Source organism: Salvelinus alpinus, chromosome 11 (genome assembly GCF_045679555.1).
Source record: "Salvelinus alpinus chromosome 11, SLU_Salpinus.1, whole genome shotgun sequence".
In the NCBI taxonomy this organism is placed as follows: domain Eukaryota; kingdom Metazoa; phylum Chordata; class Actinopteri; order Salmoniformes; family Salmonidae; genus Salvelinus; species Salvelinus alpinus.
The window spans coordinates 69672359-69699127 of NC_092096.1; the positions used below are offsets into that span (position 1 = coordinate 69672359).

Here is a 26769-nt window from a genome sequence, read left to right on the forward strand (position 1 = left end):
GACACTATACTGTATCCCCTCTATCTGTAGTAGTGACTGTATACTGTATCCCCTCTATCTGTAATAGTGACTGTATACTGTATCCCCTCTATCTGTAGTAGTGACACTATACTGTATCCCCTCTATCTGTAGTAGTGACTGTATACTGTATCCCCTCTATCTGTAGTAGTGACTGTATACTGTATCCCCTCTATCTGTAATAGTGACTGTATACTGTATCCCCTCTATCTGTAATAGTGACACTATACTGTATCCCCTCTATCTGTAGTAGTGACACTATACTGTATCCCCTCTATCTGTAGTAGTGACTGTATACTGTATCCCCTCTATCTGTAATAGTGACTGTATACTGTATCCCCTCTATCTGTACTAGTGACTGTATACTGTATCCCCTCTATCTGTAATAGTGACTGTATACTGTATCCCCTCTATCTGTAGTAGTGACTGTATACTGTATCCCCTCTATCTGTAATAGTGACTTAAGATATTGTTAATATGACAGACACCTTGTGTGACTTTAGGTATTCTAATAACGTTATTAGATGTAGCTACATTTGTTTCAAGAAAACACATTTGGAATATTGTTCTGACATGTTCTTTATCATTTGACTATTCAGATTTGTTTATTTTGTTTTGCAGTACTGTAGATAACCTTTTCTGTTACCATAGTGCAAAATATCACGTTACAATTTGTGGTTCAGAAAACACTTCAAAATGTGGTATTTACAATATGTACACCTTAGCACAATACGACCAACTTCATAACCACTACTACGTCAAATTTCATTCTTGATTAGCACGTATTTACATTTGTTACTAACAAGACCGTATTATATTGTCTAGTAAAATGACTACAAAATATTTTAAAAAACAGACATGATAAACAATTTAAAGTATGCGTGCCTTGTTTCATATCAGTTTAACTGAAACCGTGGTACAGAGTTGTGTGTGAACGAGTTCACTGGTGCATCATGGTCCAATACTTTGATCGATACCGTTAAAAACACAGCTGGCCGTGATAGTAATGGTTAGAGTTCACGCCAGTCAGTTATCCATATCAAACAGCTCATCCCGTATGACATGTATGCTCATTCTAGGGGGGGGGGGGGGGGATCTTATTGGTTCAAACCATATGTTTCTTCCTCCATCTTTGTAAAGACAACCTAATACTCACATTTGGTCTTCAGCTTTTAGTGGAGGTGGCTCCACTCCTCTGAACTCCCTCACTTTCTCAGTCATTTCCCAACAGAGTGAAATAAAGGGTTTTAAAACTCGTGATTCTCCAGTAACTTCTAGGACCATTGTTCCATAATCCAGGGTCCGTATCCACAAAGCGTCTCAGAGTAGAAAATGTGTCGTAAGTGCTGAGAATAGAGACATTTTACTCCTACCCTTACGGGTAACAATAAAAGCTAGACATTAAACCTATTTAGTCATAAGGGTCCTAACCTAGTTGACAGATATATTTAGGAGACCTCATGAGCTGACCTCACCAGTTAAGAGTTACCAGCTGGTGTCTTGGTCATTTAAAAAAAGGCCTGCAACATTGTTAAATAATATGCCTAACTAATATTGGGCCACTGACGGTATGTAGGGCCTATGTTAACTTTGATTGGGTGATGAAAATGATACAACTTTTTATGCAACATTATCAGTAAGAGACTTGATGCCTACAGTACTGTACAAAATACATTTAGAGTCGTTATCCAGGAGTTCAGAGTGTTAGCGACAATATTATAAAACGTACGCTTTTAACAAACATCACAATTGGTAAAAAAAAAAGAAGGTTATGCATGCCAACATATTAGGCAATAATTAAGAGTAGACAAAGTGATCGTGTCAGACGAAGTATATCAAGTGTTTTACATTTGATGTACAGTCACATTCATCTGGGTGTCTGAAACGTGCTATACAGTTCACAGCTGGCCATGCCTCTTCGTGATTGGTTATTTCCCATAATTTACAACGATGAGTGTCATCACCATCGGTACCTCAAACTGCCGTGATGACCAGCTGAGATAACCTTTTTAGGAGTTGATGTTACTCCTGGCTCAGAGTTTGTCTGGTCAGTGTCTTAACATCCTAAAACCTACTGTGAGCTGGGAGTTTTTTTAGTCTTAAAAAAACGGTTTTAACAGGATTCTTAAGACCCTTTTGAGACACTATGTGGATATGTCCCCTGGTCAGAGGAGACATTTCAACTAATCCCAGTTAATTCTCTCCTTGACTCTTGATGAAGACAACACTGCATTACTGGGCTACAGGGCTAGGACTGATACTGTACACCTAGTCCCAGGAACGACCTCTAAGGTCAGGTCAGAGGTCAGGTAAATTCGGTCGAAAAACAAGCAGACTGCACTTCTCCAGGACTAGAATAGGGTCACTCCAGATGGTAGGAGTCAGATCTCTCGCTCTCTCCCATCTCTATCTAACAGAGTGCCCTGCCCTCTCCCTCCTGCCCTGCTTCTTCAGTAGCTGGATGCGGTTGTGGCAGTAGAACTTGATGGCTCTCCAGTCACGCTGGTTGCTGACCAGCAGGGGACAGAGCTGCAGACAGCGCTCGCAGTCCGCCTTGGCTGGCACGCGCTGCTCCATGATGTTCCTCTTCAGGTGCGTCTCCACGGCGATGCGCTCCGCCTCCGACCAGGGCCGTTTCAGCACCCCACGCTTCCCTGGGAACACAGGACAGAGTCATGAACATCAATTTCCCAATTCCAAATCCATACCCACCGAGTACCTAACCCCTAAACACTTGTGTATACTGTATATATTAATGAAACATCGTTTTGATCTCCTTACATATATTTGTGTAGTTTTGTTTATACAAGTACAGGTTGGGATATAGAGACAGAGTCACCTGACCCAGGGCTCGAACCCCAGTGGCCGAGGGGGCATGTGTCCGGCACACATGAGTAGATCTGAAAGGACTCGATAACTGTGACGAAGTTATCGATTGGCTTGTTGAGTCCCTCAATTTTCCAACATGTCTGACGCTGGCGCGCATTGGATGTAGCGCAATAATGTGTATTAAAGCGGCTATTGTTCAAAACACATTCACCCAGACAGGTATGAGTAGGTAATACATTTGGTAGAACAAATACAACTGTACATACCTGACTTGGGCTGAATGATCCTCCTCTTGTGGGTAGCAGGGAGCGAGGGGTTGACCGAGGAGGGAGCGGGGGCTTTATTCTTGCTGGCGGGTTGACCTGGTTGCTTCTTCACCTCCTCCACCTTCTCCTTAACCTTCTCCTCCAACTTCTCCTTAACCTTCTCTTTAACCTTCTCCTTAACCTTCTCTGCCTCCACGTCCGAGTTGTCTGAGAAGGAGTCTGCAGAGTTTCCTGACATCACTGTTGGGGAGGGATAGAAGACGGAGGGAGAGCGTTGGGTAGGGATAGAAGACGGAGAGAGAGAGCGTTGGGGAGGGATAGAAGACGGAGAGAGAACGTTGGGGAGGGATAGAAGACGGAGAGAGAGAGCGTTGGGGAGGGATAGAAGACGGAGAGAGAGAGCGTTGGGTAGGGATAGAAGACGGAGAGAGAGAGCGTTGGGTAGGGATAGAAGACGGAGAGAGAGAGCGTTGGGAAGGGATAGAAGACGGAGAGAGAGCGTTGGGTAGGGATAGAAGACGGAGAGAGAGCGTTGGGTAGGGATAGAAGACGGAGAGAGAGCGTTGGGTAGGGATAGAAGATGGAGAGAGAGCGTTGGGTAGGGATAGAAGACGGAGAGAGAGCGTTGGGTAGGGATAGAAGACGGAGAGAGAGCGTTGGGTAGGGATAGAAGACGGAGAGAGAGCGTTGGGTAGGGATAGAAGACGGAGAGAGAGCGTTGGGTAGGGATAGAAGACGGAGAGAGAGCGTTGGGGAGGGATAGAAGACGGAGAGAGAGCGTTGGGGAGGGATAGAAAATGGAGAGAGAGCGCGTTGGGGAGGGATAGAAAACGGAGAGAGAGTGCGTTGGGGAGGGATAGAAGACGGAGAGAGAGCGCGTTGGGTAGGGATAGAAGACGGAGAGAGAGAGCGTTGGGTAGGGATAGAAGACGGAGAGAGAGCGTTGGGGAGGGATAGAAAATGGAGAGAGAGCGCGTTGGGGAGGGATAGAAAACGGAGAGAGAGCGCGTTGGGAAGGGATAGAAGACGGAGAGCGAGTGCGTTGGGGAGGGATAGAAGACGGAGAGAGAGCGTTGGGAAGGGATAGAAGACGGAGAGAGAGCGTTGGGAAGGGATAGAAGACGGAGAGCGCGTTGGGAAGGGATAGAAGACGGAGAGAGAGCGTTGGGGAGGGATAGAAGACGGAGAGAGAGCGTTGGGGAGGGATAGAAGACGGAGAGAGAGCGTTGGGGAGGGATAGAAGACGGAGAGAGAGCGTTGGGGAGGGATAGAAGACGGAGAGAGCGTTGGGAAGGGATAGAAGACGGAGAGAGAGCGTTGGGGAGGGATAGAAGACGGAGAGAGAGAGCGTTGGGTAGGGATAGAAGACGGAGAGAGAGCGTTGGGTAGGGATAGAAGACGGAGAGAGCGCGTTGGGAAGGAATAGAAGACGGAGAGAGAGAGCGTTGGGAAGGGATAGAAGACGGAAAGTGAATGAACAAAGCATGAACAACATGCTTTGTTCATTCACTATAACCTGCCTTATACAACGTAAAAGGCTTGGAGACTTAGGTCAAGGTTTTCCTCTTTCATTTACATAATGAGCAAACCATAACACCAAGACAAGATGTCCGTTAACAATGTCTGTGAGAAGGACAGATCGTTGTACGGCAAGCAATGCAATTACAAGGTACCCTGTTCAGAGTTCCCATCTATTTAAAATGTTCTGGTAAGTTTGCTCCTAGCTGGCCTCCCAAAATAAAAAATATTACAAATAAGTTTGTTCCCGGCTGTGTCCGAGTGAGAGGAGAATCACCCTTCATGTGTAAAGCTCTAAACATGCAATCCTTTACTACTGCTTTATTACCAACTTACAACTAGTAAATATCCCTAGTGAGCATGACCAGCATACTTGTTAGTAAACATATCCCTACTGAGCATGACCAGCATACTTGCTCGTAAATATATGCCTACTGAGCATGACCAGCATACTTGTTAGTAAACATACCCCTACTGAGCATGACCAGCATACTTGCTAGTAAATATACCCCTACTGAGCATGACCAGCATACATCCCTACTGAGCATGACCAGCATACTTGCTCGTAAATATATCCCTACTGAGCATGACCAGCATACTTGTTAGTAAATATATCCCTACTGAGCATGACCAGCATACTTGCTAGTAAATATACCCCTACTGAGCATGACCAGCATACTTGCTCGTAAATATATCCCTACTGAGCATGACCAGCATACTTGTTAGTAAATATATCCCTACTGAGCATGACCAGCATACTTGCTAGTAAATATACCCCTACTGAGCATGACCAGCATACTTGCTCGTAAATATATCCCTACTGAGCATGACCAGCATACTTGTTAGTAAACATATCCCCAGTGAGCATGACCAGCATACTTGCTCGTAAATATATCCCTACTGAGCATGACCTGCATACTTGTTAGTAAACATATCCCTACTGAGCATGACCAGCATACTTGCTCGTAAATATATCCCTAGTGAGCATGACCAGCATACTTGCTTGTAAATATATCCCTACTGAGCATGACCAGCATACTTGCTAGTAAATATATCCCTACTGAGCATGACCAGCATACTTGCTTGTAAATATATCCCTACTGAGCATGACCAGCATACTTGCTTGTAAATATATCCCTACTGAGCATGACCAGCATACTTGCTAGTAAATATACCCATACTGAGCATGACCAGCATACTTGCTCGTAAATATATCCCTACTGAGCATGACCAGCATACTTGTTAGTAAATATATCCCTACTGAGCATGACCAGCATACTTGCTAGTAAATATACCCCTACTGAGCATGACCAGCATACTTGTTAGTAAATATATCCCTACTGAGCATGACCAGCATACTTGCTCGTAAATATATCCCTACTGAGCATGACCAGCATACTTGCTAGTAAACATATCCCTACTGAGCATGACCAGCATACTTGCTAGTAAATATACCCATACTGAGCATGACCAGCATACTTGTTAGTAAATATATCCCTACTGAGTATGACCTGCATACTTGCTAGTAAACATACCCCTACTGAGCATGACCAGCATACTTGCTAGTAAATATATCCCTACTGAGTATGACCAGCATACTTGCTAGTAAACATACCCCTACTGAGCATGACCAGCATACTTGCTAGTAAACATACCCCTACTGAGCATGACCAGCATACTTGCTCGTAAATACAGTGGGGAGAACAAGTATTTGATACACTGCCGATTTTGCAGGTTTTCCTACTTACAAAGCATGTAGAGGTCTGTAATTTTTATCATAGGTACACTTCAACTGTGAGAGACGGAATCTAAAACAAAAATCCAGAAAATCACATTGTATGATTTTTAAGTAATTAATTTGCATTTTATTGCATGACATAAGTATTTGATCACCTACCAACCAGTAAGAATTCCGGCTCTCACAGACCTGTTAGTTTTTCTTTAAGAAGCCCTCCTGTTCTCCACTCATTACCTGTATTAACTGCACCTGTTTGAACTCGTTACCTGTATAAAAGACACCTGTCCACACACTCAATCAAACAGACTCCAACCTCTCCACAATGGCCAAGACCAGAGAGCTGTGTAAGGACATCAGGGATAAATTGTAGACCTGTACAAGGCTGGGATGGGCTACAGGACAATAGGCAAGCAGCTTGGTGAGAAGGCAACAACTGTTGGCACAATTATTAGAAAATGGAAGAAGTTCAAGATGACGGTCAATCACCCTCGGTCTGGGGCTCCATGCAAGATCTCACCTCGTGGGGCATCAATGATCATGAGGAGTGTGAGGGATCAGCCCAGAACTACACGGCAGGACCTGGTCAATGACCTGAAGAGAGCTGGGACCACAGTCTCAAAGAAAACCATTAGTAACACACTACGCCGTCATGGATTACAATCCTGCAGCGCACGCAAGGTCCCCCTGCTCAAGCCAGCGCATGTCCAGGCCCGTCTGAAGTTTGCCAATGACCATCTGGATGATCCAGAGGAGGAATGGGAGAAGGTCATGTGGTCTGATGAGACAAAAATAGAGCTTTTTGCTCTAAACTCCACTCGCCGTGTTTGGAGGAATAGAAGGATGAGTACAACCCCAAGAACACCATCCCAACCGTGAAGCATGGAGGTGGAAACATCATTCTTTGGGGATGCTTTTCTGCAAAGGGGACAGGACGACTGCACCGTATTGAGGGGAAGATGGATGGGGCCATGTATCGCGAGATCTTGACCAACAACCTCCTTCCCTCAGTAAGAGCATTGAAGATGGGTCGTGGCTGGGTCTTCCAGCATGACAACGACCCGAAACACACAGCCAGGGCAACTAAGGAGTGGCTCCGTAAGAAGCATCTCAAGGTCCTGGAGTGGCCTAGCCAGTCTCCAGACCTGAACCCAATAGAAAATCTTTGGAGGGAGCCGAAAGTCCGTATTGCCCAGCGACAGCCCCGAAACCTGAAGGATCTGGAGAAGGTCTGTATGGAGGAGTGGGCCAAAATCCCTGCTGCAGTGTGTGCAAACCTGGTCAAGAACTACAGGAAACGTATGATCTCTGTAATTGCAAACTAAGGTTTCTGTACCAAATATTCAGTTCTGCTTTTCTGATGTATCAAATACTTATGTCATGCAATAAAATGCAAATTAATTACTTAAAAATCATACAATGTGATTTTCTGGATTTTTGTTTTAGATTCCTTCTCTCACAGTTGAAGTGTACCTATGATAAAAATTACAGACCTCTACATGCTTTGTAAGTAGGAAAACCTGCAAAATCGTCAGTGTATCAAATACTTGTTCTCCCCACTGTATATCCCTACTGAGCATGACCAGCATACTTGCTCGTAAATATATCCCTACTGAGCATGACCAGCATACTTGTTAGTAAATATATCCCTGAGCATGACCAGCATACTTGCTAGTAAATATATCCCTACTGAGCATGACCAGCATACTTGCTGGTAAATATATCCCTAGTGAGCATGACAAGCATACTTGTTAGTAAACATATCCCTACTGAGCATGACCAGCATACTTGTTAGTAAACATATCCCTACTGAGCATGAGCAGCATACTTGCCATGTCTCCCTTGGCAACAAAGCCATCATTCCTCTAGTGCCATTTCCTCCTCTCTTCCATCCCAATGAGACGGGGAGATTACTAATTCACATGTAAATGCAATGCAACGATTCTCCTTTAGTCCCTTCAGAAGGTATGAGGTGCAAACCCTTCATGAACAGAACGCCGCCCCCCCCCACCCCCCCCCCACAACTTTCTCTGATATGGGATGGAGCTGTGCCATGGATTTGCAGTATGTGGTAGTTTGGTCATACCAGAGCCCAGTTCCCTGTAGTTTCCCCTTACCATCCAGCTCCAGACAGATGTGCTGCAGACTCATCCCTCTGAAGAGGACCCCCTCCTTTTCCCCATAGATCACCACCCTGCCCACACGGCCCATCAGCGCCGGGTCTCTGCCTATCGTGGCACAGCTCTGGGTCACGTGGTACTCCCTCTGCAGGAAGTCTTCCAGGCGCTTGGCGGCAGCCCCGCCCGGCTGGCCCTGCCCCTTACCTTCCTCCAGGAGCAGTAGCTGGGTGAGAATGGCCACCTGCTGGCGCGCCCGTGTCTGGGTCAACGCCCTGGGGTTCTTGGCGCCGCTGGCCCGTGCCAGGTTGCGCAGTAGGTCGGTGCCCCGGAGCGGCGTTGCGGGCGAGTGGAAGGGCCGGGAGAAGACGTAGGGGCTGTGTGGGTCGACGCCCACGTTGGAGGAGGTCTGAAGGAGAAGGTCCAGGCAGGACTCGCAGTGCGGGGGCAGGATGAGGGGCTGGATGCGCCCCCGCTTGCCCAGCACACCTGCCCGGGGGAGGTGGCAGAGGACCTGATGCTCGAAGGGGGAGAGGATGGCCTCCATGCCTGTGGGGGGGGTGTTGGCTGAGTTCGCCTGGGTCAGGGTGGGGCTTGGGGGGGGGGTGCGGTTGTGGTAGTCCTGGGTGGTGAGCTTGGCCACCTCACACTCTCGGTGGCGGTTGTAGAGGATGAGCAGCGCCAGGCTGGAATGGCAGAGGAGGCGCCAGGCCTCAGCCGAACTGGGGGAGCGAGTCAGAGACAAGAAGGAAGAGTGCTGCTGCCGGCTCAGGTAGAGCACCAGGCAGGAGAGGGAAGAGAGGAGAGGGGGCATGTGGTGTCTGTGGGAGCTAGAAAAAAGAGAGAAAGAGATAGAGGGAGAGAGAACGACACAGAGGGAGAGAGAGCGACACAGCGGGAGAGAGAGGGAGGGAGACAGAGGGAGAGAGTAAAAAAAAAATACAATGTCAAAATGTAATATTTGAATGCAATTGTTTTTCTTTTCCTGTTGAAAATCAATATCTCACGTATACACTTAAGGACCAAAAAATGTTTTGAGCAGAATCAATTTTTTTTGACAACTGCAAACTTCATTGAGTAGGCCATTCAAGGAGTTGGTCTGATGTCATCGCAACCCCCCAGTTGAGAACAATTCAGAACTTCCTAGGTAACATTTAATTTAGGCCCAACTTCTCTTTCCAATGTAGCAGAAACATATTATCCATCATACCTAGCCATCTGTGTACTCCAGTCCCCAGGACTCTCTACTGTCCCCGCTCCACTCAGCTCCTCATCCAGCTCTTCTTCCTCCGGCTTGGGGGTAGGAGGTGGAGGCATCTCTTCCTCTTTGCTCCCGATGGACTCCCCCGCTTTCTGCTGCTCCTCCTTCTCTCTCTTCGGCTTGCGGCCCCTCCTGGGTGGCGTGGATGTGGGAGGACTTTTCACCGGTGCCACTGCAGGGGCGGAGCCTGGCTTGGGCGTCTGAACCGATAAGTTGGAGGCTTTTTTGGCCGTGGCCGACTGAGAATCCGAGGGTGGGGAGAGTGAGAGTGAAAAGGAGACCGCCCCCGAGGAACTTCGAGCGGCCACCGCATCCCTCTCTCTCTCCCTGGAGAAAAGAGGGGGAGGGGCGGGAGCAGAGGAAGAGGAGGGCTGGGGGGAGGCGAAGATGTGGCCGTGCGAGGAGGAGGTAGAGGAGGAAGGGTGTGTGTGCAGTGCGGATAGCTCCATGGCAGCCCTGACCTCTGGCTGGTTGGCATGGTGTTTCTCCAGGTGGCGTGCCAGAGAGCGGTAGTGGCGGCCGCAGTAGGGGCAGTGCTGCCGCCGGCTGACAGTGGCCCCGCTGGAGCTGCCGATGTTTATGTTGATGTTGTTGTTGATGTTGGTGGTGGGGGGCGCCAGCGGGGTGGCGGGCTGAGACGGGGTCTGGGCCGGGGTCGAGGTCGAGGAGGCAGCCAGCCGGGAGAAGGAGGATGAGCAGGGGCGCCCGGGTCCGGCCCTGGGGTTGGCGACACTCTTCTTCTTGGTGGGGACGGGGGTGGCTATTTTGCGCTTCTTTCGGCGGCGGAGCATGCGGCCCCTCAACTCCTCCATCTCTTCTTCTTCGTCGTCATCGTCGTCTTCCTCCTCCTCCTCTCGGTCCGAATCGCTGGGCTCAGTGTGGGTTAGCGGGGAGGAGGAGGGGGAGAGGGACCAGGAGGGGGTGAGGTAGTCGGAGAGAGACAGCGGGTGTGGGCCAGGCTCTTCATCCTGTTCGGAGACAAATCCCAAAACATAACAAATGAGCAACTTTTTAACTCCGCACAGTAACCAATAGGAAAAAAATGAAGTTGAGGTCACGATCTTCTGATTACCCTCTTTATGTTATTGTCTGGGTTAAAGCTGCAGTCAAACCCTCAGAGACAGAGCTATGGAATCCCTAGGATATTCATAAAGCAACCAACAGGCTTCAAATATGGAGCCCAACCAATCACACTGGGCAATGTTCTTTACTTGGACAGAACACAACAAGCAACTAGTAATGCCAGAACAACGGCAATTTTGATGTGTATGAGGTTTCTGTTGGTCAGACGTCATGACCTCTGACAACACTCATTCACGGAGTATATTTAAGAATAGCCAAAATGGGTTTGCAACGAGGCGAGCTGGCGATGTTATCAGAGTCATTAGTCACCATGGCGTTCTCTCCCCAGTCCATCAGGCTGTAGTCCACTGTGATCTCCTCCCCTTTGGCAATGTCGCGAATCGCTATGACGACCAGCCGCACCTGACTCCCGCAGTGCACCTCTCGGATCCTACAGTTGGGCGGGGGGTGGAAGAGCACTGGCCCCCGGACCCCACTCGCCCCCTCCTCGCCCAGCTCCGACACACTGGATGGAGAAGCAAAGTAACGTTACACACCATTCACTGGAGACACAGCCTTTTGCTCCAGCCTAGCAACCTGACCAAGGGTCTTGGTGAGGTGTGTTAGTACCGGGCTTGAACAAAAGCCTGCACACCCTTACCAAGTCTTGGTGACCACTGCAATAGGTTAGGTTGACCCGTACACTGCAGTCTCAATGCAACTACAGTCATTTGATTGATTTCTCAGACATGTCTGTCATTGGTTGTCTATTCCATGATCCTACGGTCTCTCTCACCAGAGCTGGGAGGGGTCGGCAAGGTAGTATGGGCTTCCGGTTGGAGGCAGTCTGTCCTCCGCTCCGTCTGGGTACTGTCCATCACCTGGGAGAGTTAGAAACAAGTAAGAACAGCAGAACACATTCAACACAACGGACACTTGACACATGACAGGGCTGGAGGACTGAATAGATAAACGTATAATGATCTGCAGTGAGTGGAAAACACTCTGCATAACACCATCTTTACTCATTCCTCTCGCTCTCTCTCTCACACTAACACCAGTATCCCCCTTGCTCCACCACCACCACACACACACACACACACACACACCACACACACACACACACACTGCTCCCAACTGTTAAGAAAGTTAAGCAGCATTTAATAAGGAGCAGGAGATTTATTTAACAAAGCTTTAGGCTTCCATTAAGGCCTATATGAATTCTACCTTTGATACACATCTCATCAGTAGCAGACCCTTTTTCCTTTCTTCCTGTGCCAATGCCATTCAAAATGTGTTCCTATATAGTCCGCCACAGTCGGACGCTTCATAATACCCATAAAACCTTGTAGTCAAACACGTTAATGGTTCCAATCGTTTTCCCACCAGGTATGTGTCCAGTATAGGCTTGGCGTGACGTTTTGATAACCGTGTAAATCTCTCTCTCGGACAATTTGAGTCATCAATATATTTGCCTCAATTTACAAACAAAAAAAGTGAAATGCTAATTAGCAAACGGAGAACACCTCAGCAAGACCACAAATTCCTGCACGTCACCTCTAGCCGACACGGTCAGCTACTCTTCACCTGCTCGGTCAGATATCTGTGCCCAATCCATGATGAATCCATGTGCTGTATTGACTAAATTGACTGTATTGACAGTCAATTTAGTATTGACTGAATTGACTAAAGTGTTGAATTTCTTCTGTCCCATTTCTCGGTCTTAAACTAGCCACTGACAAAACTTTAGCTAGCTAATTACACATATTTTGGATTACTTAACCTTGATAATTGTTTGTACGGTATGTCGACTAGTGTCTATTTCACACATATGGCTTTTTCCAAGGATGACCGCCATCAGTCTGGCAACGCGGAGGAGACCGCCATCAGTCTGGCCACGCGGAGGAGACCGCCATCAGTCTGGCCACGCGGAGGAGACCGCCATCAGTCTGGCCATGTGAAGGAGACCGCTATCAGTCTGGCCATGTGAAGGAGGCCGCTATCAGTCTGGCCATGTGAAGGAGACCGCTATCAGTCTGGCCACGTGGAGGAGACCGCCATCAGTCTGGCCATGTGGAGGAGACCGCTATCAGTCTGGCCACGTGGAGGAGACCGCCATCAGTCTGGCCATGTGGAGGAGACCGCTATCAGTCTGACGATGTGGAGGAGACCACTATCAGTCTGGCCACGTGGAGGAAACCACCATCAGTCTGGCCATGTGGAAGAGACCACTATCAGTCTGGCCACGTGGAGGAAACCACCATCAGTCTGGCCATGTGGAGGAAACCACCATCAGTCTGGCCACGTGGAGGAAACCACCATCAGTCTGGCCACGTGGAGGAGACCGCCATCAGTCTGGCCATGTGGAGGAGACCGCTATCAGTCTGGCCACGTGGAGGAGACCGCCATAAGTCTGGCCATGTGGAGGAGACCGCTATCAGTCTGACGATGTGGAGGAGACCACTATCAGTCTGGCCACGTGGAGGAAACCACCATCAGTCTGGCCATGTGGAGGAGACCACTATCAGTCTGGCCACGTGGAGGAAACCACCATCAGTCTGGCCATGTGGAGAAGTGCAGCTATAGTGAGGGGTAACTTAACGGTTTGGTCAGGGCCAGCATGACGGATAAGGTTTATCCTGTGTCGGTGACTGTAGCTATTAAGTTAAGTTTGTGCATCTTAGCAATACACTGTGTTCTATCCAGCTGTCAGCATTCTACAAGGAAAGAGCCACTTAATCATTAACCAGATTAACCCGGATACCAGACTTAGATAAGTGATAACTCAGTTCTAGAATGTTGTCATTGATAAGAATGAATCTAAAAACACAGACATTCAGAATGTACTTAGTTTAGACATTGTCTGTATTGTAGTTTCATGACCAGACACACATATTTAATAGGCACAGTATTATTAATATTATTATTATTATTAATTCAGAATGGTACATGCATTCCCTGTCTGGATTTATAGAATCCTTCACACTATATGATTGATATTGTCAAGTGATAAAATCCCAAGTTACCAATTAAAAAAAGGTTCATGGAATTTTATAAAATATTCTAAAGCTGTAATGTCATCAAATCAAACTTTATTCATATTGCACATTTTTACAACAAAGGCATTTCAAGGTGCATTTAAACCTCCTTCCTGTTGGCAGGTCTCTGTAGGTGACCAGGGGATTCTCTCTACACAATGTAACACTTAACCTCCTTCCTGTTGGCAGGTTTCTACAGGTGACCACTTCCTGTTGACAGGTTTCTCTAGGTGACTACTTCCTGTTGGCAGGTTGCTCTAGGGTGACCACTTCCTGTTGGCAGGTTTCTCTAGGTGACCACTTCCTGTTGGCAGGTTTCTCTAGGTGACCACTTCCTGTTGGCACGTTTCTCTAGGTGACCACTTCCCGTTGGCAGGTTTCTCTAGGTGACCACTTCCTGTTGGCAGGTTTCTCTAGGTGACCACTTCCTGTTGGCAGGTTTCTCTAGGTGACTACTTCCTGTTGGCAGGTTGCTCTAGGGTGACCACTTCCTGTTGGCAGGTTTCTCTAGGTGACCACTTCCTGTTGGCAGGTTTCTCTAGGTGACCACTTCCTGTTGGCAGGTTTCTCTAGGTGACTACTTCCTGTTGGCAGGTTTCTCTGGGTGACCACTTCCTGGTGACAGGTTTCTCTAGGTGACCACTTCCTGTTGACAGGTTTCTCTAGGTGACCACTTCCTGTTGGCAGGTTTCTCTAGGTGACCACTTCCTGTTGGCAGGTTTCTCTAGGTGACCAGGGGATTCTCTCTACAACATGTGAATGCCTCCGTGGAGCTCATCAGTGTAGACTGCAGCCTATTTTGGCGGTTCACATAAATCGGCCGTACGGGTGTGGAATGCGAGTCGAGGAAGCCAGCCGTGCCCAACCAGGTGCAGTCAGTTGGAGGACCTGTACCCAACTGAAGACTACAACCCTCTGTCCCGAGAGCCCCCAGAGGAGGATCTTCAGTGTCTAAGGAACCATCATCCCGGGCAGGTTCAGTGGAATGGCATGTCTCCTTAAACCTGAGCCAGAACAACCGCTACCCTCCCTGTCTGAACCGGACATTGTTAAACAAGGGCATCTGGGGCATGCTGGCATCCTGGCTGGCATGGCGCGGTCGTTGGAGCAGCAGGAGGCTATTCGGCAGTACACCAACCCCAACTGGCAACACATTGAGGAGAGGGAGGTTGACAGACAGCAATGATGGAGCAGTGGTTAAGGCCAAGCTCGTTACTCCAACGCTGTTAAAAGGGGTCCTCAGATCAGTCGTTGGACGGGGTGTTGTCTGTAAAATGGGGCAGAGATAAAGAGGAGGGAATCAAGGTATTCAAAATGGGGGTGTGAAGGAGATAGGGCTTTGAGTCACATGGTCCTGGATCCTGGGTGCCTCATTGGACGGTCTGGAAGTCAAGTGTCCCTATGGTGCCAGGGACTTTATCATTGAAGCGGCAGTGAAGTCAAAGGATTTTTAAAAAATATAATCAAGGATGGAGGTTCTTACCGCCTCCGTGAAGACCATGCTTACTGGCACCAGGTCCCAAGGTCAGCTCCACATTACTGGAAGGGACACCTGCTTCTTCATTGTGTGGACCACCAAAGCCTCCATCCCCATCCAGCGTGACGACCTCTGACAGACTCATATCGCTCCTCCTGTCAGTACCCGTTTTCAGGGAAGCCACTGCTCCAAAAATATTCCACATAGTGTACACACACACACACACACTAGGCTGCCAAAATAGGTTATATAACATACAAGTTTAGCTCAAAGCAGCTAACTAAAGTAATGTATTTAACATAAGTTCAATCACAAAGGCACAGTCTCATTCAGTAGTACAACAGTTCACGTTGCATTTTATCATGGACACAGCGGGAATTTATATCTGTGATGTTTAAATTACGTAATACCCCCAGAGTGAGAGAGAGAGAGCGAGTACATCACTTCCAGCAGATGTGAGAGAGAGCGAGTACATCACTTCCAGCAGATGAGAGAGAGCGAGTACATCACTTCCAGCAGATGAGAGAGAGCGAGTACATCACTTCCAGTAGATATGAGAGAGAGCGAGTACATCACTTCCAGCAGATGAGAGAGAGCGGTGAGAGAGAGCGAGTACATCACTTCCAGCAGATGTGAGAGAGAGCGAGTACATCACTTCCAGCAGATGTGAGAGAGCGAGTACATCACTACCAGCAGATGAGAGAGAGAGCGAGTACATCACTTCCAGCAGATGTGAGAGAGAGAGAGCGAGTACATCACTTCCAGCAGATGTGAGAGAGAGCGAGTACATCACAACCAGCAGATGAGAGACCCACCATTGTGACCGGTGTGCTCTCGTTGGTTGGCCCTCGCTTCATACTCGTCGCCAAACCCACTGGCTACAGGTTATCTACAAGTCTCTGCTAGGTAAAGCCCCGCCTTATCTCAGCTCACTGGTCACCATAGCAGCACCCACCCGTAGCACGCGCTCCAGCAGGTATATCTCACTGGTCACCCCCAAATCCAATTCCTCCTTTGGTCATCTTTCCTTCCAGTTCTCTGCTGCCAATGACTGGAAAGAACTGCAAAAATCTCTGAAGCTGGAGACTCATATCTCCCTCACTAGCTTTAAGCACCAGCTGTCAGAGCAGCTCACAGATCACTGCACCTGTACACAGCCCATCTGTAAACAGCCCATCTATCTACCTACCTCATCCCCATACTGTATTTATTTTGCTCCTTTGCACCCCAGTATCTCTACTTGTACATTCATCTTCTGCACATTCTACCATTCCAGTTTTTAATTGCTATATTGTAATTACTTCGCCACCATGGCCTATTTATTGCCTTAACTCCCTTATCTTACCTCATTTGCACTCACTGTATATAGACTTCTTTTCTTTTGTTCTACTGTATTATTGACTATGTTTTGTTTATTCCATGTTTAACTCTGTGTTGTTGTATGTGTCGAATTGCTTTGCTTTATCTTGGCCAGGTCGCAGTTGTAAATGAGAACTTGTTCTCAACTAGACTACCTGGTTAAATAAAAAAAATAAACCATTCTGATATGACATATCTGCCGCCTACGTAAGATCAACGGCAAAGTGGATAAAACGAGAATAAATCACCTCTTACTTTAGCAGCCTTGAAAAAAGGTGTCAGGAAAGGAATCCTATTAATTATTTGTACGTTAAATGGGATTGAAAAAAAACAGAACCGAAGTTGATTGCTACAGACATTTTTTCATCCTACTTCCCCAATAACGGCAATTACTTTTTTGAGAAAAAAAAAAAAAAGGCATATTCCTACAATAGACAAGAATTGAACGAGTTTTGCGAGGCAGAGTTTAAAATAGAGGAATTGGCTATAGCTGTAAAGAAACCAGCCTTAAATAAATTGCCTGGCTGTAACGGCCTAACATCCAATTTTCTTTTGGAATGATCTAAGATCTACCTTCATTGCCTACTTTTGAAACAAGATATAACTATTTTACTACCTATACCCGGGAAATTGGTAGTATTTGTTAATTTTCTTGAAACCTGTGTGCTTAGTTATGTACTTTGCATGTTGAATGTATAATCCAAATGTCATGTTTGTACAACTTAAGAAAGTTTAATAAAAAAATACAATTAAAACATTTACAAAACAAGATGACATCTGACCTCTGATATTCTCTTTGTAGGATGCATTCTGTACTCAGTCATTAATTTCAAGAGAGAAGGTAGTGATCGCACAGGGAGAAGATCAGCCTATTTTACAGCTCAATGGTGATACACTGTCTGTGCCCCCCCCCCCCAAAAAAAAAAGTTACACAATTCATGTGGATGACCTAATGCAATCAAAATGCAAAATAATCATTAAAAAAATAAAATTAAAATAAAATCGCTGAAAAGTGACGGGTTTGTATCCCTGATACAACGCATCAACTTTGCCTGCGCTGCCCCAATGTACAAAGGTAACAGTAGAATACTTATTGGGGTCTGCACCGAGGGTGTGTGAATGAATGTGAAGTGGCCATTATTGGACCGGCGCATATAACAAACTAGCTGCTGTTGCAATTCTTCTTTATTTTTTTTTACTGAAATGTAATGTTATAAAACAGGCACCAGCGGGTTCTTTAGATCGGCAGGGCCAGTACTACATATGCAACGGTTCTACAGTTTTCTAAAATGTTAGTCTCATAACGTTTTGGTACCATTATCGTAGTACCGGTAATACCATGCAACACGTGTGTGTGTGTGTGTGTGTGTTTACCTGGACTGTAGCTGTGTTCAGACATACTCTCCTCTTCCTCCTCCTCTTCATCCTCTGTCACGTAGGCCCGGTCACACACCTTCACAGGGGTACCCTTCCTTTTCCTGACACACACCCTCCTACAAAACACACCAGGGGTTCCTTCAGATTTAGAACATTTCAGATTTAAAAAAAAATACATGTTTTACTGAATAGAGCCGACAGATTTATTTTGCACATGACAAGAACGACATTTCTAGATAAATTGCATTTACATCTGCCACATTGTGAATAGAGCTGTGACGGTAATTGGATAACTGTGACATTGACGGTTTTGGATGTTGACCATCATGAAAATAAAAAAAGCTGTCAGCCATCTTTTTTTCATAAAATGTTTCATCAACTTTATTTTAACGTATATCCACTTTACCCATAGCAGGAGTGTTAACTATTGATTTGTATGGTATTGTTTTGCTAACTTAGTCCGTCTATTAAAATTGTATTCGTCACCTCCTCTTTCTAACCATCTTTTAAAATGAGGCGCAATCAGCAAATCCGCTCCATCACGGATAGGAGAGAATCTTTGAAGGTCAAATCAGTCAATTCAAAAATGGGAGGAGTGAAAAGCGGGGACTGAGGTCAATTATAGATCCTATAGCCTACAGGCTGGGGGTGGGTGGGTAGCCTCTGCTCTTCACCTCTGGCCCTTTTCATTGTTACAGTAGGTCGGAGGAGGTCCCGTGTGGCTCAGTTGGTAGAGCATGGCGCTTGCAACGCCAGGGTTGTGGGTTCATTCCCCACTGGGGGACCAGGATGAATATGTATGAACTTTCCAATTTGTAAGTCGCTCTGGATAAGAGCGTCTGCTAAATGACTTAATTGTAAATGTAAATGAGTGAGGTGAAAAAGATGTCTCTCCTCGAGAAAAAAAAAAAAAGTGTCATTATTTTTATGCACTAAAGTGTAAATATGACTCCTTACATGAGTCTGACAGTGCACTCTCTCGAAAGACTGGACACTGAAATTCCGAAGTTTTTTAAAAACAATCCCACACAGCTGGCACTCTGACCGAAGCCCTGCGTTGGGGATTGCTTAGACTGGCCCCTTGACGAAAACAAAGTGTACTGTATCACCACAGACAACGGGGAAAACATTGTGGCTGCAGTGAGGCAACTGAACTGGCCTTGGCTGAACAGCGAGAGCACACACACAGGCCAGGGTCTATGGACCTAGTGAATGCCCAGACGGAGCTGAATCTCCCAAATCACAGCCTCATTCTGGTGAGAAATAAAAGTTTGATCAGCTAATAATAACAATAATAATATTTTATTTATAACCTATTCGATGTTAAAAGAATAAGCTATAATAAATGTTGTTATTCAGATGCAAATAAATAAACAAAAATCGGCTAATTTCCTTTAAATCGTTCAATGTGGCATTACCATAGATCCACTGTATTTTCACAATGAAATTTGCCTGTTTATTTTGTTTTATTGTCGTTAAACTACTGATAATTAAATAATAATAATCATATAGAACATATTCCGGGAATCCTACGTTACATTTGGGGTGGCAGGTAGCCTAGTGGTTAGAGTGTTGGACTAGTAACCGGAAGGTTGCAAGATTGAATCCCAGAGCTGACAAGGTAAAAATCTGTCGTTCTACCACTGAACAAGGCAGTTAACCCACTGTTCCTAGACCAGTTAACCCACTGTTCCTAGACCAGTTAACCCACTGTTCCTAGACCAGTTAACCCACTGTTCCTAGACCAGTTAACCCGCTGTTCCTAGACCAGTTAACCCGCTGTTCCTAGACCAGTTAACCCGCTGTTCCTAGACCAGTTAACCCGCTGTTCCTAGACCAGTTAACCCGCTGTTCCTAGACCAGTTAACCCACTGTTCCTAGACCAGTTAACCCACTGTTCCTAGACCAGTTAACCCACTGTTCCTAGACCAGTTAACCCACTGTTCCTAGACCAGTTAACCCACTGTTCCTAGACCAGTTAACCCACTGTTCCTAGACCAGTTAACCCACTGTTCCTAGACCAGTTAACCCACTGTTCCTAGACCAGTTAACCCACTGTTCCTAGACCAGTTAACCCACTGTTCCTAGACCAGTTAACCCACTGTTCCTAGACCAGTTAACCCACTGTTCCTAGACCAGTTAACCCGCTGTTCCTAGACCAGTTAACCCGCTGTTCCTAGACCAGTTAACCCGCTGTTCCTAGACCAGTTAACCCGCTGTTCCTAGACCAGTTAACCCGCTGTTCCTAGACCAGTTAACCCACTGTTCCTAGACCAGTTAACCCACTGTTCCTAGACCAGTTAACCCACTGTTCCTAGACCAGTTAACCCACTGTTCCTAGACCAGTTAACCCACTGTTCCTAGACCAGTTAACCCACTGTTCCTAGACCAGTTAACCCACTGTTCCTAGACCAGTTAACCCACTGTTCCTAGACCAGTTAACCCACTGTTCCTAGACCAGTTAACCCACTGTTCCTAGACCAGTTAACCCACTGTTCCTAGACCAGTTAACCCACTGTTCCTAGACCAGTTAACCCACTGTTCCTAGACCAGTTAACCCACTGTTCCTAGACCAGTTAACCCGCTGTTCCTAGACCAGTTAACCCGCTGTTCCTAGACCAGTTAACTCGCTGTTCCTAGACCAGTTAACCCGCTGTTCCTAGACCAGTTAACCCGCTGTTCCTAGACCAGTTAACCCGCTGTTCCTAGACCAGTTAACCCACTGTTCCTAGACCAGTTAACCCACTGTTCCTAGACCAGTTAACCCACTGTTCCTAGACCAGTTAACCCACTGTTCCTAGACCAGTTAACCCACTGTTCCTAGACCAGTTAACCCACTGTTCCTAGACCAGTTAACCCACTGTTCCTAGACCAGTTAACCCACTGTTCCTAGACCAGTTAACCCACTGTTCCTAGACCAGTTAACCCACTGTTCCTAGACCAGTTAACCCACTGTTCCTAGACCAGTTAACCCACTGTTCCTAGACCAGTTAACCCACTGTTCCTAGACCAGTTAACCCACTGTTCCTAGACCAGTTAACCCACTGTTCCTAGACCAGTTAACCCACTGTTCCTAGACCAGTTAACCCACTGTTCCTAGACCAGTTAACCCACTGTTCCTAGACCAGTTAACCCGCTGTTCCTAGACCAGTTAACCCGCTGTTCCTAGACCAGTTAACCCGCTGTTCCTAGACCAGTTAACCCGCTGTTCCTAGACCAGTTAACCCACTGTTCCTAGACCAGTTAACCCACTGTTCCTAGACCAGTTAACCCACTGTTCCTAGACCAGTTAACCCACTGTTCCTAGACCAGTTAACCCACTGTTCCTAGACCAGTTAACCCACTGTTCCTAGACCAGTTAACCCACTGTTCCTAGACCAGTTAACCCACTGTTCCTAGACCAGTTAACCCACTGTTCCTAGACCAGTTAACCCACTGTTCCTAGACCAGTTAACCCACTGTTCCTAGACCAGTTAACCCACTGTTCCTAGACCAGTTAACCCACTGTTCCTAGACCAGTTAACCCACTGTTCCTAGACCAGTTAACCCACTGTTCCTAGACCAGTTAACCCACTGTTCCTAGACCAGTTAACCCACTGTTCCTAGACCAGTTAACCCACTGTTCCTAGACCAGTTAACCCACTGTTCCTAGACCAGTTAACCCACTGTTCCTAGACCAGTTAACCCACTGTTCCTAGACCAGTTAACCCACTGTTCCTAGACCAGTTAACCCACTGTTCCTAGACCAGTTAACCCACTGTTCCTAGACCAGTTAACCCACTGTTCCTAGACCAGTTAACCCACTGTTCCTAGACCAGTTAACCCACTGTTCCTAGACCAGTTAACCCACTGTTCCTAGACCAGTTAACTCACTGTTCCTAGACCAGTTAACCCACTGTTCCTAGACCAGTTAACCCGCTGTTCCTAGACCAGTTAACCCACTGTTCCTAGACCAGTTAACCCACTGTTCCTAGACCAGTTAACCCACTGTTCCTAGACCAGTTAACCCACTGTTCCTAGGCCGTCATTGTAAATAAGAGTTTGTTTTTAACTGACTTGCCTAGTTAAATAAAGGGAAAATGAAAAACATGTGTACAGTGCATTCGGAAAGTATTCAGACCCATTTTCTTTTTCCACATTTTGTTACATTACAGCCTTGTTTTAAAATGGATTAAATAGATGGATTAAATAGATTTTCTCACAAATCTACACACAATACTACACACAAATCTACACCCATAATGACAAAGCAAAAAAAGTTAAGAAATGTTTGCAAATGTATTAAGAAATGTTTGCAAATGTATTAAAAATAAGAACAGAAATCCCTTTGCTGTGTGTAAATTACTGAGGATTATTCTATTAAAAAAAAAAAAATCTATTTTAGAATAAGGATGTAGGCTTAACAAAATGTGGAAAAAGACAAGGATGGTCTGAATACTTTCCGAAGACACACACACTATTTTCACGCAATCTACACAGGTTTTATTTTCTTTGCAAATGCATACAATAAAAAGAAAACAGAACTATTACATTTAAGTAAGTATTCAGACCTTTTACTCAGTACTTTGTTGAAGCACCTTTGGCAGCGACTACAGTCTCCAGTGTTCTTGGGTATAACGCTACAAGCTTGGCACACCTGTATTTGGGGAGTTTCTCCCATTCTTCTCTGCAGATCCTCTCAAGCTCTGTCAGGTTGGATGGGGAGCGTTGCTGCACAGCTATTTTCAGGTCTTTCCAGAAATGTTAGATCGAGTTCAAGTACGGGCTCTGGCTGGGCCACTCAAGGACATTCAGAGACTTGTCCCAAAGCCACTGCTGCGTTGTCTTGGCTGTGCTTAGGGTCGTGAACCTTCGCCCCAGTCTGAGGTCCCGAGCGCTCTGTAGCAGGTTTTAATCAAGGATCTCTCTGTTCATCTTTCCCTCGATCCTGACTAGTCTCCCAGTCCATTCCGGTGAAAAACATCCCCACTGCATGATGCTTCCACTACCATGCTGCATCGTAGGGATGGTGCCAGGTTTCCTCCAGACGTGACACTTGGCATTCAGGCAAGAGTTCATTCTTGGTTTCATCAGACCAGAGAATCTTGTTTCTCATGGTCTGAGTCTTTGGATGCCTTTTGGCAAACTCCAAGCAGTCTGTCATGTGCCTTTTGCTGATGAGTGGCTTCCGTCTGGCCCATCGACCATAAAAAGGCCTGATTGGGGGAGTGCTGCAGAGATGGTTGTCCTTCTGGAAGGTTCTCCCATCTCCATAGAGGAACTCTGGAGCTCTGTCAGAGTGATCATCAGATTTTTGGTCACCTCCCTGACCAAGGGCCTTCTCCCCCGATTGCTCAGTTTGGCCGGGTGGGCCAGCTCTACGGTTTCAAACGTCTTCCATTTAAGAATGATGGAAGCTCACTTTTGTTTTTGGGGACCTTCAATGCTGCAGACATTTTTTGATACCATTCCTCAGATCTGTGCCTCGACACAATCCTGTCTCGGAGCTCTATGGACAATTCCATCAACCTCATGGCTTGGTTTTTGCTGTGACATGCACTGTCAACTGTGGGACCTATTATAGACAGTTGTGTGCCTTTCCAAATCATGTGCAACCAATTGAATTTATCACAGGTGGACTCCTGCTCACAGCTCAATTTTGAGTCTCATAGCAAAGAGTCGGAATACATATGTAAATAAGGTATGTGTTTTTATTTTTAATACATTTGCTAAAATTTCAAAACATGTGTTTTTCGCTTTGTCATTATGGGGTATTGTGTGTAGATTGCTGAGGAATTGTTATTGTTTAAATCCATTTCAGAATATGGCTGTAACCTAACAAATGTTTGTAAAAGTCAAGGGGTCTGAATACTTCCTGAAGGCACTGTAGATGGGGCTGTAATGGAGCAGGTCGAGAGATTCAAGTTCCTCGGTGTCCACATCACTAAGGACCTATCATGGTCCAAACACACCAACACAGCCGTGAAGAGGGCACGACAAAGTCTCTTCCCCCTCAGGAGGCTGAAAAGATTTGGCATGGGCCCTCAGATCCTCAAAATGTTATACAGCTGCACCATTGAGAGCATCTTGACTGTCTACAATACCGCTTGGTATGACAAATGCGTGACGTCCAACCACAAGGCGCTACAGAGGGTAGACCGTATAGCCCAGTACATCACTGGGGCCGAGCTCCCTGCCATCCAGGGCCTCTATACCAGGCGGTGTCAGAGGAAGGCCCTAAAAATTGTCAAAGACCCCAGCCACCCAAGTCATAGACTGTTCTCTCTGTTACCGCACAGCAAGCAGTACCAGAGAACCAAGTCTTGACCCAAAAGGTTCCTGAACAGGTTCTACCCCAAAGCCATAATACTGCTGAACAGGTTCTACCCCAAAGCCATAATACTGCTGAACAGGTTCTACCCCAAAGCCATAATACTGCTGAACAGGTTCTACCCCAAAGCCATAATACTGCTGAACAGGTTCTACCCCAAAGCCATAATACTGCTGAACAGGTTCTACCCCAAAGCCATAATACTACTGAACAGGTTCTACCCCAAAGCCATAATACTGCTGAACAGGTTCTACCCCAAAGCCATAATACTACTGAACAGGTTCTACCCCAAAGCCATAATACTGCTGAACAGGTTCTACCCCAAAGCCATAATACTGCTGAACAGGTTCTACCCCAAAGCCATAATACTGCTGAACAGGTTCTACCCCAAAGCCATAATACTGCTGAACAGGTTCTACCCCAAAGCCATAATACTGCTGAACAGGTTCTACCCCAAAGCCATAATACTGCTGAACAGGTTCTACCCCAAAGCCATAATACTGCTGAACAGGTTCTACCCCAAAGCCATAATACTGCTGAACAGGTAATCAAATGGCTACCTGGACAATTTGCACTTTTCTTTTGCATTGGCTCTATGCACACTCACTGGACTCTATCCACACATACTACCCCGACACACATACTACCCCGACACACACACACTACCCCGACACACACACACACACACACACACACACACACACACACACACACACACACACACACACACACACACACACACACACACACACAGAACTGGTACTCCTTGTAAATAGTCTTGTTATTGTCATTGTATTGTGTTACTAAGTCCTTTTTTCTCTCTCAATTTGCTTACTTCTTAAATCTGCATTGTTGGGAAAGGGCTCAAAACTAGGCATTTCACATTAAAGTCTACACCTGTTGTATTTCCAGGCTGTATCACAACCGACCATGATTGGGAGTCCCATAGGGCGGCACACAATTGGCCGTGTCGTCCGGGTTAGGCCGTCACTGTAAATAAGAATTTATTCTTAACTGACTTGCCCAGTTAAATAACGGTTAAATAAAAACATTTAAAAAATCTAGCGCATGTGAAAAATATCATCTGATTATTTGTTTTCAAGTGCAACTTTAATAATGATGCTTTTTTGGAAACAACTTGGCGATTTAATAATGATTCTAATGAACTTAGCCTTAAGATGCTCTTGGGGAAACTGGGCCATTATATTTCTTGAATACAATTGTAAAAGCAAATTGAAACAAATCCATAAAGTATCAGACAATCAAATAATATATTGGAAACAAATTGTACTCGTGAAAAATAGTTCGTGAAATATTATACTTTTCAATAATTGTAGCTATTTGACAAGCCCCAATAACCAGGCATATATAAAATGCCCCACACACACACACACACACACACACCTGAGATACAGTACGCCTTTGCATCCCTCATTCGTTCCCTTATACAGTAGAGCACAAGTCAGTCAGATCTACATGGTGAAAGTGATGCCTAATGTAACTGACGGATTTCCCCAACAACATCAGTTTGAATGAAGATGGTAGTAGCACATAGCTAACTACAGTACCAGAATATCTAGCAAACATGTGGTTTTAATGATTAAATGCCTAAATAACGAGCCATGTCGCTTTCGAGTTAGCTAGCTATCAAAATCAAGCAAGGCTAGCCTAAATGCAATTTAATCTGTTTAGCTAGCTAGCTATGACTACCGTGTGCAGATGTAACTGGCCAGCTAGCTAACTAACAGATGGCTAGTTGTTAGCTAGCTGGCTAATTAAATAACAGACAGGACATTACATCTGGCTAGCTCCCAAACGAAAGCTCAAAAACATACGGATAATCAACAGTGAGAAGTGTGTGACAGGCTGTAAAAAAACAAACAACGAAACTAGGTAGCTATTGATCCTGAAGCGAAAAAGCACTTTCGCCGTTAAATTTTTCTCAGAATCATCACAGGGATGGATGCCTCTAACTAAACAAACACACCCGCTCAGGCAGGGCTTGCATTCGACTTCACTTTTAAACAAGTAGCTAGCAAGTGATCAGATATTCCCCAATAAGTTATTTATCTCACCCCCGGGGCGGCGGCGGCTTGCTCCCATCCCCGTCGCTGTCGAGGGTCGGTGGCTCCCGGTACTCAAAAGGCGACCGTACGTTCTCCGCCATTAGTACAGCTCCCCTACCTCGCGCTCCGGTAGATTGCGCAACGCGCATGTGCGAGTATGCAGAGATTTATATGGTAAAATGGGGGTGGAATAGCAGGACAAGGAGGCAAGAAAGCAATAGATCTGTCTCTTCCTTTTCTTAATTATTGCGTTGGAATTAGAATAAAGTAGTCTATAACATGTTTTTATTACATTTATAAATGCACTGAATACTATTCATGAAAAACTACAACAAA

General features: G+C 46.0%; 1 protein-coding gene across 1 annotated transcript; it reads right to left on the reverse strand.

Annotated features, from left to right (window-relative positions):
• Positions 1 to 579: 579 nt before the first annotated feature.
• Positions 580 to 26561, reverse strand: LOC139534716 (uncharacterized). The gene is made up of 8 exons (XM_071334105.1): positions 26443 to 26561; positions 18055 to 18173; positions 11603 to 11687; positions 11137 to 11332; positions 9694 to 10712; positions 8484 to 9313; positions 3114 to 3353; positions 580 to 2672 (listed from the first exon to the last, which is right to left on the reverse strand). The coding sequence occupies exons 1-8, from the start codon at positions 26532 to 26534 to the stop codon at positions 2425 to 2427; spliced, it is 2829 nt and encodes a 942-aa protein (XP_071190206.1). The 5' UTR covers positions 26535 to 26561; the 3' UTR covers positions 580 to 2424.
• Positions 26562 to 26769: the final 208 nt, after the last annotated feature.

Excerpts from the sequence above, each read along its gene's own strand:
- LOC139534716 (XM_071334105.1), bottom strand. The coding sequence starts at position 26,534 with ATGGCGGAGAACGTACGGTCGCCTTTTGAGTACCGGGAGCCACCGACC. Across the intron at positions 18,174-26,442 it reads AAGCCGCCGCCGCCCCGGGG|GAGGGTGTGTGTCAGGAAAA; the intron begins GTGAGATAAATA and ends TGTGTTTTGTAG. Across the intron at positions 11,333-11,602 it reads GCCGACCCCTCCCAGCTCTG|TGTGTCGGAGCTGGGCGAGG; the intron begins GTGAGAGAGACC and ends TTCTCCATCCAG.